The 20,065-nt window shown below is 41.5% G+C and overlaps 1 protein-coding gene across 2 annotated transcripts in view; it reads left to right on the top strand.

Moving 5' to 3' along the window:
* TBC1D4 (TBC1 domain family member 4) overlaps positions 1-20,065 on the top strand; it is a 118,586-nt gene that overhangs the window by 59,587 nt on the left and 38,934 nt on the right. For both annotated transcript variants that reach the window (XM_075423096.1, XM_075423090.1), the window contains exons 2-5: positions 9,893-10,495; positions 11,852-11,941; positions 16,776-16,880; positions 19,504-19,636. In XM_075423096.1, the coding sequence (XP_075279211.1) occupies positions 9,893-10,495; positions 11,852-11,941; positions 16,776-16,880; positions 19,504-19,636 (931 nt within the window). The remainder of the gene's footprint in view (positions 1-9,892; positions 10,496-11,851; positions 11,942-16,775; positions 16,881-19,503; positions 19,637-20,065) is intronic.

Genomic DNA, 20,065 nt, shown 5'->3' with positions numbered 1-20,065 from the left:
ACCTTCCTTATTTAAAGCAATGTTCCTGTTGTGCTGTGCTGTCACTGCCATCATTGAAGTTCTTTGATAGGCCGCTGTAGAGTGCTTGCATGCAAGTATAAAAAACGGCATCTGTTGTCTGTTCAGGCATCCAAACAATCTTGTAACTCTTACGCATTCGTTCTTGTTAAGTAACTTGCTCCACCTTCTGTCATTACACTGCCTATTTAAATTTGGATACTAGGCAAAGCAGCATCTTTTGTGTGTGTGTAGCACACAGAAAGTGTTAAGTGATCCACAAGTTCCTAGTAGCAAACTGGGTAGTGTGGTGGGTTCCTTAAGCATAAGCTGTGCAACTGTGGTAGACTTCATAGAATCATAGGTTGGAAAAGACCTCTAAGATCATCAAGTCCAACCATCCACCCAGCACCACCATGCCTACTAAACCATGTCCCGAAGTGCCATATCTACATGTTGTTTGAACCCCTCCAGGGATGGTGACTCCACCACTTCCCTGGGCAGCCTGTTCCAATACATGACCATTCTTTCTGTGAAGAAATTTTTCCTAATATCTAATCTAAACCTCCCCTGATGCAACTTGAAGCCATTGCCTCTCATCCTATCGCTGGTTACCTGGGAGAGGGGCCAACACCTGCCTCACTACAGCCTCCTTCCAGGTAGTTGTAGAGAGCAGTAAGGTCTCCCCTCAACCTCCTCTTCTCCAGACTAAACAACCCCAGTTCCCTCAGCCGCTCCTCATAAGACTTGTTCTCCAGACCCCTCACCAGCCTCGTTGCCCTTCTCTGGACATGCTCCAGCACCTCAATGTCCTTCTTGTAGTGAGGGGCCCAAAACTGAACACAGCACTCGAGGTGCGGCCTCACCAGTGCCAAGTACAGGGGCACGATCACCTCCCTGCTCCTGCTGGCCACACTATTCTATTCTTTCTACTTGTTGACCATATCAAAACTAAACAGCACAAGCAGCTCCTGGGCTGACCTCAAGTAAGAATTTTTTTGAGAACTGGATTTTATTTAATTTTTTTATTTTAGCTTACCTGTCTAAAAATCATTGTCCCTTTAGACTTTTGTAGTGGTAGTCTTCAGCTTTTCTTTCAGCAGGAATATGTGCTCTCCCCAATATGTGGCAAGAAGTTGAATGTCAGAGTAAAATAAGTGCATTGCTCTGTAGTAGTTGTTTAGAAACAAACCTAACTGGGTCCTGACCAGTCACGTGGATAAAATACAGGCCAGGCAAATAGGAGGAAGACTCCCTCTCCTGAAACCAAAACTTTGTGCAATTCTTTAATGGGTTTCTGGCTTGTTCCTTGTGTATTTTCTGTTGCCATAAGCTTTGGTTTCACTCATGAACCTGTGGAGAACAGTAGAATCATGAAAGCTCTTGCTGCCAGGGGTGGCAGTCAGCTTGAAGCTCCAAAAGCGGCTTTCACTGGGTCTTTGCTTGCCAGCCCCTGTGTTGCAGTGTTCCTGCTGATCGGCTTGCATAGTGTTAGCCCTGACTCGCAGCAGAATGAATCGGAGTTGATGGCAGATGCCTATTACTGCTTGCTGAGAACCTGACTTAGTGTTTTCTAAACTGTATTTTTAGAAGTACACTACGTGCACGTGGGTTACAGAAATGCTTAGCAATTCAGCTGTTATTCTTTTCACTTTGTGATAGCGTTTCTCTTGGCTACAAATCCTTGTCACTTCTGTAAAACTGAAGATGGTCTGTGTTCCTTCAGCTCTAAGTCGGCTGATGGAGAGAAATTCTTCTGTTCGAGTTTCTAAATGTCTCTAGCATAAACAAAGTCAGCAAATTGGTTGTGTGACTGCAGAAATTGAATCACTCTGAGCTGGACTTTTATCTCGTTATTGGAAAGATGCATTTTTGATGGTGTAAACTGTGAAGTGGAGCACTGTCACCAGCGTGTAAGCAGCAGACTCTTGTAGATTTAGAAGTACCGAAGTTCTGGATGATCAGTGCTGTACTGACTGGATGGCAGTGAAAACACTGACAGCAGTTACAAGAAAACTATATTTCTTTCCATGTTCTCTCACCCTTCTTTCTGGTTGAGAATAGTTATGGATATCTGCACTTTGGCTGGCATTTGGGTGCATTTTTGTGTAAGATAAGAACTTTGCCTCAATGCCGAATGCCTAGTACATAGCGGGATGGCATATTTTGTCTCTGTCCGTGTTCCACTGCTGTGGCTGGTGTCTCCTGTCTTGTGGATATGCAACTTCACACTAACTGAAAGGACAGTCATGTCTGATCGCTCCTAATTTTTTCTCACATTGTGCTGGTTTCTAATTGATAGATGTCAAACTCTTTTCAGTAATTAGCAAAGCGCAGGGTGTTGATTTCTGGACGGTGTCCTGTTTCTCTTTTGTGTACGTAGCTAGATCATGAGTGGCACTCGTTATTCAAACCTGAGGCAGCACACGTGCTTCCAGCCCCACGTCAGGAAATCCTTAGCTGTTGAAGCGTAACGGTTGCTGTGTAGAGCTCTGATACTGCCAACGGAGCCTGAGGCCGGCCCTTTGAGAGAGGGGGATCTTTCCACCCTCCCTTTTCCCAGGAATCCGTTCCCGAGTCCTTGTGTTCGTGACACCGAAGCTCGGTGACAGTTCCGCTTGGACATGCCCGTGCTTCTGAACTGGAGCCCGCACCAGAAGGTACTGACAGCTCCCAACGTGCGTGTGAGAAGTTCATTCATCGCGCGTCGCTTTGTACAGTGGAAGGGATCTGACAGTGCAGCTCACATGGTGATGGAGGGAGAGGGGCTGAGCTTCTTCCTTGCTTTGAAAATAATCAGCTTGCTAGTACTGCTGTCATTAAGTAGCCTGATTTATCAGGCAGGTTTGTTTGATTAGTACTTCACAGTCATGCTAGTGTTTATAAGCCTTACAGTATAAAGAGAGGCTCTGCTTTGTTAATAAATTCCAGACTGAAATTTTCCACGTAGAAGTTAGAAACAAACTAACAAGAGCAGCAGCTTCTCTGCACAGTGAAATTCTGTCCAGCTGTGGAAGTAATGATATACAGCGAGTTAATTCTGTTCTTCTTTACAGTATCCATAGCGTTCAAGTTCTAAGTCTGGGTTAAAATTGAAAGCACTGCTCGATAATTACTGTGGGATGCATTTGAATGTAATCCTTCCAGCAAAAAGGGGAGCTCCACCTTTGTTTACTGGAGGCTGTTGCAAATTCAAAGGGAATATATTTTTTTTAATGCTTTGATTTCTGTCACCGCTATTCAAGAAAGCGTGCAGTATCACCATGGAGATACTCTGCCTATTCTAGAGTTATGACAAACTGTTTTAGTGTTATGCTCCAGCATGCGTGACTTAGTAGGTTCTAAACTCTTCTGTTTTGCAAATTCAGGTATTGGTGATAAACACCTCATAACTGAAGTTCTTTTGAGGGGTTTTAAGGCAGGGTTGATAAAGTCAGAATTGATGTTAATAACCTAGCTGCATGAGATGAGACGTTCAAAGAAAGTTCTGATGCTATTTCTCTTCCTGTAGTGCTCTCTTTGGTTTTAATCAAATCAGATAAAAGAGCTTGTATTAGTTACATCGGTTAAACTGATATTTCCAGCATGAAAATATGTTTCTGTGTTGAACACAGTGAATTTTGTTGAGGTATAGTAGGATAGTGCTTGGCAGTACTATTCGCTTATGCACGAGGAAGGTGTCTGCTCTCCGTTATGTGTTGACCCTGCTGTAGGTCTGGTCACCGGGGGCAGAACTGGATGGAGCCTGTGAACCGCAGAGCTGGAATTAGCAGATCTAGGGTATTAATATGTCTGTCTTCTAGCCAGGGCAAAGTGCTGCAGCCTTGCTCTACACTAGCTGGCCAAATGGATGATGCACTGCAGTAGCTCGTAAGGTCTATAACCAAGGTCATGGGGCAGGTGGGGCAAAGGGGCTGCAAGGTGCAAATGGAATAGGCTGGGGGACCATTTGGCTGAAACTGATGCTATCATTAGTGTCAGCTTACCAAAACTCTACTGTCTGTAGCAAACAGTTTGTGACAGTATAACACCGATCACACTTTACCTCTTACGTTGTGTATTCAGAGATGAATGTTGCTGTAGGTGATGCAGAATTCGAACAGTGCCAGCTGTTCTGATTTGAGTACAGCTAACTTTGCTTGTTGAATTGCCACATATTGAATCAGATCTAATTGGGTGAAGAGTGATTCATACAGTCTTAGGCTACTCAAGAAAATTAACAAATTCAATTTGGTTTCCCAAGTGTTTTGTTTGTTGTTATTTTTTTCCTTAGTTAGACTCATTAGATGATCCTGTTTCCCTGGAGTGAAATATTGCCTCTTTCGTGTCATTGTGGAGCTCTTCTTACTTGGCTCTTAACTCAGTCTTGTTTGTTCAGTTTTTGGTGGTTTGGATTTTTGTTCTTTTTTTTTTTTTTTTTTTTCTCCTCAACTAAGTTTTGGAGTGTTCCTCGAACTGAGGAGCACAACTAGTATCACAGGTCTAGTCTTGTCCTTATGGTGCCTGCTGTCCATTCTTACCTTTTGGTGTCTTGCATTTGTGGGAGTTTTGGTATGAGCCCTGAAGAAGGATCTCTGCTCTTCTGAGTTCTCTTGGCTGTATTCAGAGATTTAGGAGTTACTATGAGCACTGTTCCAAGGGTCTTAAAAGTTCACGTGCTGCTGTTGTCTCCTGGCAGGCATGTGCAGCTCTTGACATCCTAGACAGGGAAGAAAGCTCATCTCATGCTCTCACATCTATTTTGTTTGGTATCGATTTATTAATACCTGACAGTTTAGAGTGTCTGTGATTTGTTTAAGCATGAAGTCACTGTTGTGTTAAAGGAAGCTTTGTGTGTTGTTCCAATGCGTTTGATGAAGTGTGGTGTGTAGTCCCTTAATCTAGATAATATACCATCTCCTTCTAGTTCTTCATGGAGCTTGTCAGGATTTTTGTTTGTTTTCTGACAACTTTTTAGTCTTTGTGCCTGGTGATGTGTGTGCTTCTGGGTTTTAGCTCTTAAGGACCTTGCAGCTTCTGTTTTGGGAGCTCATCGTCCGCTTCTCTTAACCATTTAAAGTGAGAATTTAATAGACTTTTTGCATTCTATGGTCAATAAATACAATATATTGGATAATTACCATTTAGAATATCAGTTTAAGATGCATATAGCATTAATGGGTATAGACTGGGAATATGTCTATCTCTTAACAAGCTTGTTTTGGCCTATCGCTCTACTGTTTTTAAACTTTTCTTTTGTAACTGCCTTGTTTCGCTTCCTGTAATCGTCTGCTATACCTCAGCAGTTTAGGGAAACTTCATGAATAATGTGTATAGGCATGGCCTGCATTATGCTTCTGGTTTGACAACTGCTGTCCTGTCACAGTGCCGTCAGCTCCTACCTTTCTGCCTGAGGAACCCTCTGCAGCTTCTTTTGGGATGAAGCCATCTTCTCCTTCTCTGCCCAGCATTATTTGGAAAAAGGTGATAGGCCACTAGACCATGGAGCTTGAGGGAGGCGAAGCGTGGGAGAACTAACTCTTTGTGCGTTGTTTCAGCACTAGCACCACTGGGTTTGTTTGGGCTGGAAGCGTGCCTCTCTCACCCTGCAAACACACTGCTTATCCCCCCCCCACTCCAGTCTCCATTTTTGACACAACTATCTTCAAGGCCTAGTGACAGAAATGCGGAGTGTGTTAAATGGATTAATTGCTTAAATATTTTAAGGATTTATTTTCTTTATATACATGTGAATGCTAAAAACTATGCGATAAGTCATTTAACCTTTTTAGTTTGCTCCACTGTAACAACCTGTGGCATATGTCCGGGAAGATGTGTAATGGCCCTGTGGGTTTCAGGAATAAGAATCTTGTTTCTCCCCTTTGCCTGCTTAATTCCATGAGACTGCTGCAGGGAAATACCAGAACTTGGAAATGCATTAATAAGTTGTGTTTCAGGAGTCTTCTTAATGTTACTAAACTGATTTCTAAAAGTAGTTAAGCAATTTCATCCTGTTAATTTAAATTATTTTAAATTGTTATGTTAATTTATTTTAAAATCTCCACTCTGCTTACTATTTTTTCTGGCTTTGCCCTGCAATTTCAACATTAACAGGTAATAAGCTAATATCCAAATTCAAAACAGTTGAACAACTTTGGCACTTTTGTGACTGAGGCTTCTTGATATACAGAGGAGCAAAATGTCAAAACCCAGTGATACATGCCAACGAAATGTGTAAAAAGCCCCATTGGGATAGTTGCTATACTTGATAGTTGTGCAACATTTCCCGTATCTTGCATTTCAGGAAAATATAGATGCAAACTCTTGTTTAGACTCCACTTGATCCCAGTTAAGGTTTTTGTCCAAAGTCAAAGCGTTAATTGAAAGTACTGTAATCCGTTTAGGTATGTCTCAGATGGCAGTGGTGCTTGGTTCTTGATAAGGTAGTATCACGCTGGAAATGAAGAGAGTCAGGTGTAACAGTACAGCTGGCACATTGTCAATCATTGCGCACATTGTCATCAGTATACAGTTATTCCTGTACACTAAAGACCAATAAAATCCATATGTATGACTAATTGCCTAGCAATGTTAGTGTCTGTCTTGCATCTTGTACTTGAAGTTTTTCACACCATACTATCTAGAGAATCCATGAGACAAGCAACAAGCATCTGGAACTGGTTCTTGACCATCCGACAGATATTTCTTATCCACTGTGATATCCCTGTACTAAATTGTTTTCCTCTTCATCTGTATAGAAGAAAAGTATTCATAATTACAGAGTTTAAAGGAGTCTCAGTTTTTCACCTTGATTTATCACTTTAATTCTGTGGATAGATAGATAGAAAAATAGGAAAAAAGCTAATATTGATGAAGGTGAAGTCAAAAAAAGAACATAGCCTGTAAAAAAGGTTATCTAAACAAAGCAGGGAGTAAGGATTGGTTGGGAAGTGTGAGTTGAAACCTCTGCTCTAATGCTAGCATCCTTCTGTGCTGAAGTGAAAAAACTGTAGCAATTTATGTGGTAGGTAGAAACAAAAGCTATACAGGGAGCAGGGATTGTGAAAGAGTAATTGTGACTCGAATACTAGTGTGTGAAGAGTATGCACGATCTGGAAAAGATGGAAAAAAAATGAAGTGATAAATAGCACGATGGTAGGGTGCTTTTTAAAATTGCAATTACTTAAAGCTCCATGTGTATGTTTGTGGGGGGATATCTCTGAGAGAGGAGGGGATGGAAGGGTAATCCTATGGTGGTAGAGTTGGTAGTGGCTTATCCCCAGCCTATTTAGACATTTGCTGACAGTGGACGGAGAGGATAGGGTAGAGCAATGAGGCTGGTGAAGGGTCTAGAGCACAAGTCTTACGAGGACCTGTTGAAAAAATTGGGATTGTTTAGTCTGGAGAAGAGGAGGCTGAAGGGAGACCTTATTACTTTCTACAGCTACCTGGAAGGAGGTTGTATTGAGGCAGATGTTGGTCTCTTCTCCCAGGTAACTAGCGATGGGATGAGAGGCAATGGCCTCAAGTTGCGTTGGGGAAGGTTCAAATTGGATATTAGGAAAAATGTCTTTACTGCAAGAGTGGTCAGGCATTGGAACAGGCTGCCCAGGGAAGTGGTGGAGTCACCATCCCTGGAGGTGTTCAAACAACATGTAGATGTGGCACTTCAGGACATGGTTTAGCAGTCATGGTGGTGTTGGGTGGATGGCTGGATTTGATGATCTTAGAGGTCTTTTCCAGCCTTAATGATTCCATGTGTTAGGAGACTACTGGGTATTATCAGAAAGACTGAAGAATTCTTCTCCAGTCTTTTATCTTAGAAGCGATGAGCAAGTGTCAGAACCTAGTTATTAGTGTGGGAGTGATGGTACACTTTTTAAAAAATCCAAATTGCCAATTAAACAGCTGATATTATTTATTCTAGTTGACTGCCTGTAGAATTTATGCATTTTGAATAGCATTATTATTTGTCACTGTACTTCAAATAGAAATATAGGTGAATCGTCCTGTAACAGGTTCTGGATTCTAAAAAGGGAAATGTTAGTTAAAAAGACAGCTAGCTTGTGAATGTTGCTAAAATAGAGCACTAAGGGATTTAAGCTCTAGAGCTTCTTTAAGCACAGATGGTACAAAGAATAGGAGGACTGAATGGTAGAAGGCGCTGCATCTTGAAATATGAACTGGAGTGTAGAAAGTGAGACTTGTGCATGCCCAGCTAAGCTGGCATGCCTAGGAGGGAGGGCACCTTGGGCGATGGTAAAGCAGCCTGGTAGTGAGAATGAGTGAAGATTAAGTACGCTGTAGTATCTGTGTTGTACCAACTTTTAGCCTCACTGAAAACTGAGATGATGGTGATGACGACTATAGGGCTGAAAGCCAAACAGTCAGTAGATCTTGGAGTAATTGAACTTCATTTTGCAATAAATGAACTGGAAGCAGATTTGAGTTGAATGCCCAATGGAGGAGAAGTGCATAATGGGAGACGGGGATTAAGATGAGGCAATTTTCCACTGTGACTTGCAAAAGTGTTGGCATACAAGATTACTGCCTCATTAGCAAGTTTCAGCTGGTATCATGTGACTGAAAGAGATACTGTAGGGAGCATGGATTATTTACTAAGGTGTGACTTCAAGTTATCTTTTTAATAGAAAAAATACATTGAAACAAATTATCGAATATTATAGATGTGGTGGGAACCTGTATGGAATACAAAAGCTGTTGATTGCACTGGATTAGGTGAGGAGTGAGAAATGATTTCTCTTGCAGAGAAAATCAGATGGATGTTCTCTCTAGATCTTATTTGTCACTAGTAACTTCCTGAATGCATGTAACATGATGCATTCGTTATCCTTCCAGAGAAGATGAGATCTGATGAGAAAGAGGGTTGGTTAAGCAGAGGTAGGTACTGTAAAAAGAGCAACTAAAATCACTCTGATCTGTGACTGGTAGAGTTGGATGTGTCCTTGGTTTTTTTTTTAGTGAAGGCAAAATGAAAAAGGAACTTTCATATTAAATATGATGATACCGAAGGCAGATATCCTTCCAAGGTGGTTGGGATAAAATGGAAAAGAACCAGGTGGCCTTAAAAGATTGGGTAATACAGGGCTGAAATTGAGAGTTTCTAGTGGAGATGTGCAGTGTGGCCTTACAGTGTGTAGTAGGAATCTGTAGGTAAGAATGGCGGAGGAGGAGAGAGATTTGGGTCTGCTTCTTAATTGCCTGATGACTGAGACAGCAAGGAAGCTTAACGTTAAAGCAAGCTATGTGACCTTGAAGTAGGCTGTGTCATAGGATGAATGGGAGGTTTTTGTGGTAGATAATAGATGAGAGCTAATACAGTTGTACACGGTACTGTGGTAAAATTTCTGTATGCTAGCTGTCTTTATTCCAAAACTGTTAGTTGAAACTGATGGGGATTGCTGGTCCCTTTTTCACAAATCTGTTTCCACAGCTGTCCTAAGAATGGAGTATCTGGTTCTGCAAAACAAAAATGAAAAAACAACAATGGCTCTGTGCAAAATATATCAGCAAGAGGCCCTGATGTGGGAAGAGGGCCTCGGAAAAGAGAAGATAGTCTCAGTTAAACAAACAAACCAAAAACCCCACACAAGTGAACACTTGTCAGTAGACATTCTGGTAATTTAAAACCATAAGGTTTTAAAAATTCATAAAAAAATGAATTTTTTCAGTTCCAGTGAAAAAATAGATGTTATTTGCTGTGCTTTCACTGCATAAATTGTCTATACAGAATTTAGAATTTAGTGTTTTTGTGGTGTTGTCAGCCAAGAAGCTAGTTGACACTCTGCTGAAGAGAGAACTCGTGTGTATACTGACATTAACAAAAGTTTGATATATCATTGTCTGTGCTATCTCATTTGTGGCTACTAACCAGACCTTTCAAACTGTCCCTTAGGTTCCTGATGTCATCAGCAGCATAAGACAAGTCTCCAAAGCAGCACTGAAAGAAGATGCCAAACCAAGTAAGGAGAGTGAGGATGCCTTCTATGACTCTCAAAAATTTGAGGTCTTGTACTGTGGAAAGGTGACGGTGGCTCACAAGAAAGCTCCCTCCACACTAATTGATGATTGCATTGAGAAATTCAGCCTGCATGAGCGCCAGCGCCTGAAACTATTAAACGAGCAGCGGAATAATGAGTCGAGTTTGGAGTTACCCCTGTTTGAAGGAAATGTGCCAGTTTCTCCATCAGACAGCCCATTTGAGGAGCTGGACAGCCCAAACAACACCGCGGGGCATGCTGCGATGTTTACAGTCGGCAGCCAGACCAACTTGACCAACCTGGCCAGCACTCGTGGCTCCTTTCCAGAACGAATTTTAGAGGACTCTGGCTTTGATGAGCAGCAAGAGTTTCGCTCTCGGTGCAGCAGTGTCACTGCAGTTATGCAAAGAAGGGTTCATGACACAAACCTGAAAGCACAGCCACGCAGAAGACATGCAAGTGCACCCAGTCATGTTCAGCCCTCCGATTCTGAGAAGAACAGGACAATGTTGTTCCAGGTGTGTGCTAGGATGAGCAATTTCTTGTTTGTTTTGCATCGTATCTTCCCCTGTGCAGTTTGAAGCTGAGACAAGTTTTGCAAGATAAGTAGTATGGATCCAGTATGGTTTCATGATTGTTCATAAATATTTATGTATCTGTTCGTAAATGATTGGAACACAAGTAGCAGAACTTTAAGGAAGTCACCTCAACTCATGAGCTCAGGTAAATTTTATGAAAAATAAATTACTTACGGAGTAGTTACAGAAGCAGAGTTTCTAGGGCAGTCGTTATTCTATATGCAGTTCTGGCTCATCTGTATTGGTGAGATCTTGGACGTAACTGAAAAAAGTGAGTAGTATTTCAAAAGGAATTGATGAAGACTTCCATGTAAACAAATCCTCTTTTTGTGCAATTGAAAAGAAGCTTGCAACTTCACATAAGGCTTTCACAGACTTACGTTTGAGCCAGCTGCTTTATGATGACTTGTACTGATGCTTGACTGACTTGCTTGTCTTATCCACATGAGCACTCAAACATCTCTGCACTGAAGGCTTCTTCCTTCTGACCTTGTGGTTATTTCTTCTCTTGCCTGAAGTGCATTTGACATCTGCAGAGCTTGTGTTGAGAAAACAAAAAGACACTTGAAGGAGGTGACCCATGAAAGGAAAGATCTTTGGACCTTAAAATAACAGGGGGCTAGATGCCTGGGTTTTGTCTTTCCATTTGCTTTAAAGATCATTCTTGCCTTTTGTTCTCTTGGGGAATTGCTAACTGAAGTGAGAATGCATTGCCCTTTAGAAAGCTACATCTATCAATGGTAATGAAAAGGATTTAGCTGAGAAACTCCCCGAGCTCTGTGGAATAAGTTCTGTATGCTTGAGAAGCAGTCTGGGAAAGCTGAAAGATAGCTTGCTGCAGAACCTAGTCTTTCTCATCTGGAGTTATGACAAAACCAAAAAGTATCACCTTAAGGTCAACATAGTTTCTCAGCTGATCTGTGGTATGGTTTTGAAAAATTTAATAGATCCACAGATTCTGTTTTTTATTGCAGCTTTTAATTTAGCCACATTGTTTACTAAAGGTTTTAGTGTTGTCTGTCAGATGTGATCTTTGGACCAAAAGAACTCAAAACGAAAAGGGAGGGGAAGAAAAAAAGCTGTCTTTCCTATTCAGCTGAGTGTATTGTTCTTGCTAAAATGTTCTTACTCAACGTAGGCTTAATTATGGCGCCCTTGTTCCTGCTGAGTATGCTGTTGTGCTGAAGGTACTCTATGTGAACCAGAAAGGGCTAGCTTGTGACATTTGTGTTGCTGTTAGTATTGTGCCTCCAAGACAGTCTTAAACTAGACTTATTTTTCTCCCCCTGCCACAAGGTTGGAAGGTTTGAAGTTAACCTCATCAGTCCGGACACCAAATCTGTTGTGCTTGAAAAGAATTTTAAAGATATCTCCTCATGTTCTCAGGTAAGCATTAATAAGAAGCAACATGTCGGTCATCAGGAGAAAAGGAATTTTTGTTCTTGAGCTGGGTTGCCGTGCTGATCTATATAGAATTATTTTTCAGCATTCCGTGCTGTTTTCCTTTATTCAGTCTCAAATGCCATTTTTAAATAGTTCATCCCTGAATGAAAGTAAGTTGCTGGTTTACTCCATTGGCTCCTTCATTTAAAAATAAAAAAGGGGGAGGGGGGGAGAGCTGGATGTTGAGCAATTGTGGCTAATGTATAAACACAATTCCTGCATGAAATATGATACATTAAATTCTTTGGGGAGTACGGCTGAAGAAATTGGGTATTAAACTGTGGCTGCTTCATAAACACTTGCAGCAGACTTCAAGTACTTCTTTGCCTTTACAAGTGAGAGCTGTTATTCAGATCAGGGCTTTCACTCATCTGGTAGCAGATTCAAGTAGATACTGCACAAAAATAGTGCAAAGTCATTCCCAAAGAGCTTAAGCACACAAAAGATGAGCACAAAATAACCAGTCTGGGCTGTGGTAGTGTCAACTTTGATCATTGTTCAGAAAACAAAGTATAAACTGTTCTGCTTTTTGAAAAGCATTGGATGTAATTTTGGAAGTAGCTTAATCTCCCTTTGGGATGCTCTGAGCGTGCTGTCTCTGAGCAGCTAAGCTCCTGAAAGCTTCTGGAATGAAAGGAGGAGAACATCAGATACATCAGCCCCCCAGAAAAAGCATCATTTCTTCTTGGGAATATGGCAGTAGATGAAACTAGCTATGTCCAGTAAGAAATCAGTGTGTCTGATAAAGTTAAATGTCAGGGCTGAAGGACTCAGCTTTCTGCCTTGCTGTTGTTCAGCAGCTGTTACTTCTGGACCTTTCTGTTTTGGGTTTTTGTTTTATTACATTATTCTTTCATTCACTATGCACATGCATCACTTCAGGTCCCCTTAAACATCATTATTCTATTTTAAAGTACGCTTCCTGACTTGCTCTAAACCTGTATTTCACCCCCAAGTGTTTTTGTTTTAATGGTTATAACAAATCTGCTCTTGCATGACTCTCCTACCAACACTAATACAAATGAAGAACTGGTCAATACTTGTAACTCAAATGGAGTCTTGAGCCTTTTGAGTCTGCTGTTAACTACAATTTGTATTGCTCTTGGTAGAGAAAAAAGGCAAGTGTAAATATAGAATGGGACAGTATAATCAAACAATGATGTATTAATGGGTTTGTAAGAAGTATAGATAAGAGAGATTGCAGAATCACAGAATGGTAGGAGTTGGAAGGGACCTCTGTGGGTGATCCACTCCAACCCCCCTGCCAAAGCAGGGTCACCTACAGTAGGTTGTAGAGGACCTCGTCCAGGCGGGTCTTGAATATCTCCAGAGAAGGAGATTCCACAACCTCCCTGGGCAGCCTGTTCCAGGGCTCCATCACCCTCAGAGGGAAGAAGTTCTTCCTCATGTTCAGACGGAACTTCCCATGCTTCAGTTTGTGCCCATTGCCCCTTCTCCTTTTGCTGGGCACCACTGAAAAGAGTCTGACCCCATCCTCCTGACACCCACCATTCAGATATTTGTAGGCATTTATAAGGTCCCTTCTCAGCCTTCTCTTCCTCAGGCTAAACAAGCCCAGCTCCCTCAGCCTTTCCTTGTAGGAGAGATGCTCCAGTCCCCTCATCATCCTCGTAGCCCTCCGCTGGACTCTCTCCAGTAGCTCCTCATCTTTCTTGAACTGGGGAGCCCAGAACTGGACAGAGTACTCCTGATGGGGCCTCACTAGGGCAAAGTAGAGGGGGAGGAGAACCTCCCTCGACCTACTGGCCACACTCCTCTTGATGCACCCCAGGGTGCCATTGGCCTTCTTGGCAGCCAGGGCACACTGCTGGCTCAGGATTAACCTCTCATCCACCAGCACTCCCAGGTCTCTCTCTACAGAGCTGCTCTCCAGCAGGTCCGCCCCAAGCCTGTACTGGTGCATGAGGTTGTTCCTCCCCAGGTGCAGGGACCCTGCACTTGCCCTTGTGGAATCTCATCAGGTTCCTCTCTGCCCAATTCTCCAGCCTGTCCAGGCCTCGCTGAATGGCAGCACAGCCTGCTGGTGTATCCACCACTCCTCCCAGTTTGGTGTCATCAGCAAACTTGCTGAGGGTGCACTCTAACTCTTCATCCAGGTCATTGATGAAGAAGTTGAACAAGACTGGACCCAGTATTGACCACTGGGGGACACCACTAGTTACCGGCCTCCAACTAGGCTCAGCGCTGCTGATGACAACCCTCTGAGTTCTGCCATTCAGCCAGTTCTCCATCCACCTCACTGACCACTCATCCAGCCCACACTTCCTGAGCTTCCCTAGGAGGATGTTATGGGAGACAGTGTTGAAAGCCTTGCTGAAGTCGAGGTAGACAACATCCAGGGCTCTCCCCTCATCTACCCAGCTAGTCATGCCATTGCAGAAAGCTATCAGATTGGTCAGGAATGATTTCCGCTTGGTGAATATTCTTAAAGCAGTGGTATGGAAAACAACATTTGTCGACATCTTGAGTCTTCTCCCACCTTGTGGCTGGACTGAGGTGAATAAAAGTGACACTTCAACTTTGTGTCCTGAGTTGCATGTACGTACTGATAATGATCAAACAAAACAGTCCTAAGAAGGGAAAACCTTTGTTCTGCTGATTTTAAAGCATGGTGGGGAGCAGCAAGACCACAGCAGACCTTTGAGGCTGAGCTTTCCTTCAGTAAAATTTCTGCGTACAGTAAATAGTGTTAGGTAGTGCTGTGTGTTGGGCTTTAGAGGTGAAGAACTCCACCTCTTCACTTTCATTTGGAGCAAAGCTGTTGTTATTTTTTGTGCTTGAAGAACTTAAACAGGTACTAACAATACTGTGGGGTTATTTTTGTTTTTTAAGTGCAAACCAGCTACTTTAGAGAAGTTGGGTTTTATTTTGATGTTCAATAGAAATGAAACATTGATTTGTTCAAGGCTAAGGATTTGGTTGCATAAACCTCATCTGTACTTCTTTTAAGAACTCAGTGCTAGCCACAGGGCTTCTCTGTTGTGGATTTATAGGGCAGTGATTTACTGCGTATTGTGAGACTGCAGCTTAGGAATGTTGTTCTTCAAAGCTTTACAAACGATGAAAAGGAAACATTCTCCTCAGCTTGCATTCTGGATTCTTTTAGTCTGGTCTAATAAAAGTGGGTTTTTTTCTATGGCTTAAGTATGGTTCATCTACTGCATTCAGTTCACTATCTGCACTCCATGTAGTTGTCAAAGCAGCGAATACAGTTGCTGATAAACCCCTGTGTGTGCTGCCTAAGCTCAGGTGTCAGACAGCTGTAGAAGCTTTCTTGTTTCAGCCTTGCTGATCTCAAGGGAACCCATCACAACAAACAACTTTGCTGTTTTGGCATGGCAAGCATGGCCACCCTCTTAAAGAAATGTGATGGAGGTACTGCTAGTTGAGGAACGTACTGTGCTACTTGCACTTCAGTGGTGCAAGTGTCACGTCCATCTTCCACACAGATGTTCTCCAGTGGAGACTGAGAAATCAAACAGCAGTAGACTTGTTCAGGCACTGTCAGCAGTGAGGGAACTGGTCTCTCGCCAAACCACCTTGAGTAATATATGGTTTCCTTGCAAAACAGAGGACAACACTTCACTGTTATTTAGATCAACATATGTGTATACATCTGTTCGTTTTCATTTTATACTTTTGAAGACTTCACATGTTACAGGAAAATGGGTTCAGTTAAGGCAGGATCAGTGTGGACTATGGTAAACTAATGCCATTGGTGCCACCTTAGATGCCCTCTGCACCTTTGTTAAGTTTTGTTTAAGTAGCGCAAATGCAACTTTTGGAATTTTGTTTTTAAAAATTAGTGTGTCGTGACAATGTTCAGTCAGTCACGTAGTGTGTTACCAATTTTGTTTAGAGTGCTTTCCGTAGTGACAAGCAAGTTGTTTTGCCTCCTCTCCTCTTTTACGATATAGGTGTTTTCTTTGGAGGTGGATCCAAGACATTGAGTTCTGCTTTCTATTGTGTTTGAACTTGAGGGATTAGGCTTTCTTTTGGAGAAAATCTACTATTACTGTACTCAGATGATAAAAACATTGGCAAAAGCTTTAACAATAGTGAGTCATGTTCCATGAAATGAGACTGGGAATATAGTGCTTCTTAGGAAGCATCTCTCTTTGATCTTCTCAGTGCAGTTTTTAGTCAGACAATGTTCCCTATCAAGCAGTAGACTAGGATCTTGAAAGGAAACATCAGCCATAATGGGTAGGAAGTCTCTAAACTTCTGGCATGTAACTTGGTCTCAAATAATTTCTTTAAGAATTTGGTTGGAATTCTGCATGTCGCCACTCATTCCCTGCTTCTTTTGTTGTAGTCCTAACTTGTATTACAGGAAAGCAAAGATCTGTTGCTACTTTGATGCTACTGTAGTCCCATGTTTTAGTGTGGGCTCATTACATCGTTGTCACTGCAGAGGCAATTCCAGATACAACCCAGGACACTTTTCTTTGTGGTTTGTTTTTTTGTTTGTTTGTTTGTGTCCCTGAAAATCCAGTTTTCCTAATGGAAGAAATTCAAGTCCAGTTCTATTGCTGTGTAACTTTTGTTTTGATTGCGTAGGGAGCTTGATGTAAGTTTTAAATGCGAAAAGCAATTTAAAAGATAAGTATTGTAGTCATAAAAGGGGTCATTAGGAGAATGCATTTATAGTTTCTCAAATTTTTGTGTTGGAGTCTGGTAACTATTTTTAGGGTCACTTTGGAAACTAAACCTGTTTAGAAAGTAGTCCACTAATGCTATCTTTAAACTCTTCTAGGGTATAAAACATGTTGATCACTTTGGTTTCATTTGCCGGGAATCCGTTGAGCCTGGGTTAAGCCAGTATGTTTGCTATGTGTTCCAGTGCGCAAGTGAGTCTCTGGTGAGTATTTATGATCCTGACCTTTCTATCGGAGTAGGTTTGAGGCATTTCTGAAGCCATGGGAGTCTCTGTTACTCTGCTGTGCCAGCTGAGCCTCAGTGATCGTGTCTTCTCAGGTGTGAGACCTCAGTTGTGAATATGAAAATATGCAATAGGAAATGCATACCTTCTGTTCGTATATAGCCATGTCCTGCTACTCTGCTGATGCACGTATCAATAACAAATAGAAAAAATCCAGGTGGATGAGTTCACACATGCAGACTGTGAGCATATCTGGGCTCTGTACTTGGTTGTAACGCTTACACTTCTAATTGTTGAGACACTTGGTTCCACGTTAAACATGTAATTACATGTATTGAATCGGTAACAAAGCCAATGATAAATCTCAAACATACTTTTCAGGGTAGGGTTTAAACTACTGGCTCATCTTGCATGTGTCTTTAGCCTACATGTGGCTTTAGCATTTTCCCTGTAGTCTGTTTTGTTCCTCAGGAGAAGAAAATAGCAGCATCTGATCAGAGAAGAAAACCATAATATAAGTGGATGTGTGTAACAATAAAAAAGTCTGTTGGACATTTGATAAAGTACATATCAATCAATTGAAGTTCCAGGTGCCAGTGATTTAACTGATACAGGTAGTTTCATAATGGGATGCAGACAGGAAACCGTTTTGGCTACTACATCTTTGTTTTGAAGTTCTGACACTTTAAAAGAAGTTGGTTTCTGTTCTGAAACATGTTTGTTCTGATGGCTGTGCTAACAGCTGCTAACTCTTTTTCAGCTAAACTTAAAAAAATCATTCTTTTAGTTAGCTGAAAATGTAATTTGTTAATCCATTGACTAGCCTGAGAGTGAACCGATTTATGTCAATAAAACTTTGAACAGCTAACAGCCCGAGATGTACAGTAGTAGCTGAGGATGCGCTTCTATCAAAATGGGAGCTTTTTATGAAGTCAGCTCTGTCTTTGTACAAACAGAAAATGGTACATCTGACCTACTGAGAAATCTGACCATGCATAATTCAAAGGCTTCAAATATGGTCTATAAAGAAACGACGTATTTGTGAACCTCTTTATGTATTCTAGTACTGGTATGTGTGGGTATGCCCACGCGGCAATAGGAACTGAACATTCCTGAGCTACTTTCAGATGCAATCAGTTGGACCCCAGTGGCAGTTTGACTGTGGCAGGGCAGAGCTGTAAAACCTGATGCTTTCCAGATTCTGTGCTGCCAGGCAGGATACGTTGATGGGCTTGTGTGTATTTGCTATAAACCTAGCTACAGTCTGTGCTACAGTGCGACAGTTCTCATGATTTTAGTGTAGTCATAATCCATATGCTTAGCACTGTTCTGTAGATCTTCCATTTGAGAGGCATTGTTGCCAACTTAAAAAAAAAAAAAAATCAGTGTGTATTGCAAGGTGAGTAGTCACTGTTCGATGCCCTGCTTTATTGCTAAAAGGGAGAACCCAGGAATTACTGGTAGTGCTTAAAACTGTGTGTTTGTGTTTTTTTTTTTTAAGTAAGTAAATAATTAAAACCTAAAAATACTGGGACACAGACTAATTCAAATTTCCACATTCGGGTGCCCTGTTTTGTTTTTTATTTTTATTTTTTTCTAAGTGACAGACCTTTGAAAAAGTCTGTATGTTTTCAATTCTGGACTGCATGATTTTGGTCTCAAATATTTCACCTTTCTTCTGCTGCTTATAAAAAAAGCAACATGTAAGAGCAAGGACTTGGTTCTGAAGTAGAATACTGATTTCTCTCCTGAGATTGTCGTCAAGCTGTTGTTGTCTTCTTTCCATGCTAATGCAAAGACTCAAGCAAACAGCTTTCAATAAGCATTGTATTTCCCTAAAATACAGAGGGGAACTCCAAGTGCTTTGTATAGGAGGTCTGGGAACGTATTTGAATGAGTGTGGAGAAACACTGTCACCTTGACCTTTCTTACACAGTTGAGCTATTCCAGTGCTGGTGTGTGGGAACACAGCACTGCTGTAGTTGTGGTAGTGGCAGAGGAAGGATCAGGGCAGGCTACAAGGCAGGCCGGCAGGACTTAACGATGAGTTGGTGGTTGCAGTGAAGCTGGTAGCCGGTCTAATAGCCTGGAGAAAAGGGAGCTTCTGTCTGCCAGCAGGATGGCTCTGTGGGGTTATGTGCTGAAATGGTTTGGTGGTGGGAAGAAAATCATTGAGAGGGAGTGTGTGCAGATTACTAGAGAAACTAAAAGCTGAAGAAAAAGAAGTTAATGCTTTTATTTACCCAGCATATATTCAAGCCAATAATTCCCACTTTAAGCTTCTTAAAACAGAAGCTGCCTGCCCAATGAGCTTAAGTAGCTGCAGGTAGACACTCAAAACTGTGCTGTCTGACTGAACTTGAAGATGGTGAGCAGCCACGGAAAAAGCAGAAAGCTGGAAATACAACCTTGAGCTCTTTAGAAGACCACAAATGGGGTTTTTTTGACCGTAAAGCACCTGTCTATGATATGACTTATAAATGTAATTTATTGTATATGTATATATTGTATATATTGTCTATGATATGACTTATAAATGTAATTTATTGTATACGGCATGCATTTTTGTTTATATGCTGTGTTTTCCCTCCTTCCTCTACAGGTTGACGAGGTAATGCTTACTCTGAAACAAGCCTTTAGCACTGCTGCAGCTCTGCAGAATGCCAAGACGCAGATTAAACTTTGTGAGGCTTGCCCTATGCATTCATTGCACAAACTCTGTGAAAGAATTGAAGGTAGCAGCTGAGTTTATTTTCTAATTATGTTTTTCTGATTATTCCAGAAGAATTTTAATTAAGTTAACCATGCGCTTTCAACTTAAACAATGTAAGAACAGAGGGAAAAGTATCTCAAAAAGCAATTCCTACTCTCACTTTGCACTCTCTGTAATAAGTGGAGGTGATAGCAGAAATGATATTGCAACTGAATATAGTATAGCTTCTGTTACACATGCTCTTTTATTGTCATACCTCTCTCAAATGCTAAGTGGAGCAGAAAAATCCACCAGTTTACCTTCCATTGTTTTTTTTTTCTGAAGATGAATGCTTTCAAAATGGGTTGTAAAAGGACAGTTGTGATCAAAAAGGGTCTTGCTTTCTTGTGTATTCTTTTCTGTGTGGGGTTATTTTTTCGTTCTTTGTGTTTATTCTCCTACACACTTCAAA

Source organism: Opisthocomus hoazin, chromosome 1 (assembly GCF_030867145.1).
Source record: "Opisthocomus hoazin isolate bOpiHoa1 chromosome 1, bOpiHoa1.hap1, whole genome shotgun sequence".
NCBI lineage: Eukaryota > Metazoa > Chordata > Aves > Opisthocomiformes > Opisthocomidae > Opisthocomus > Opisthocomus hoazin.
Note: the sequence above shows the minus strand (reverse complement) of the source record. Positions and strands in the feature narration are given on the sequence as shown.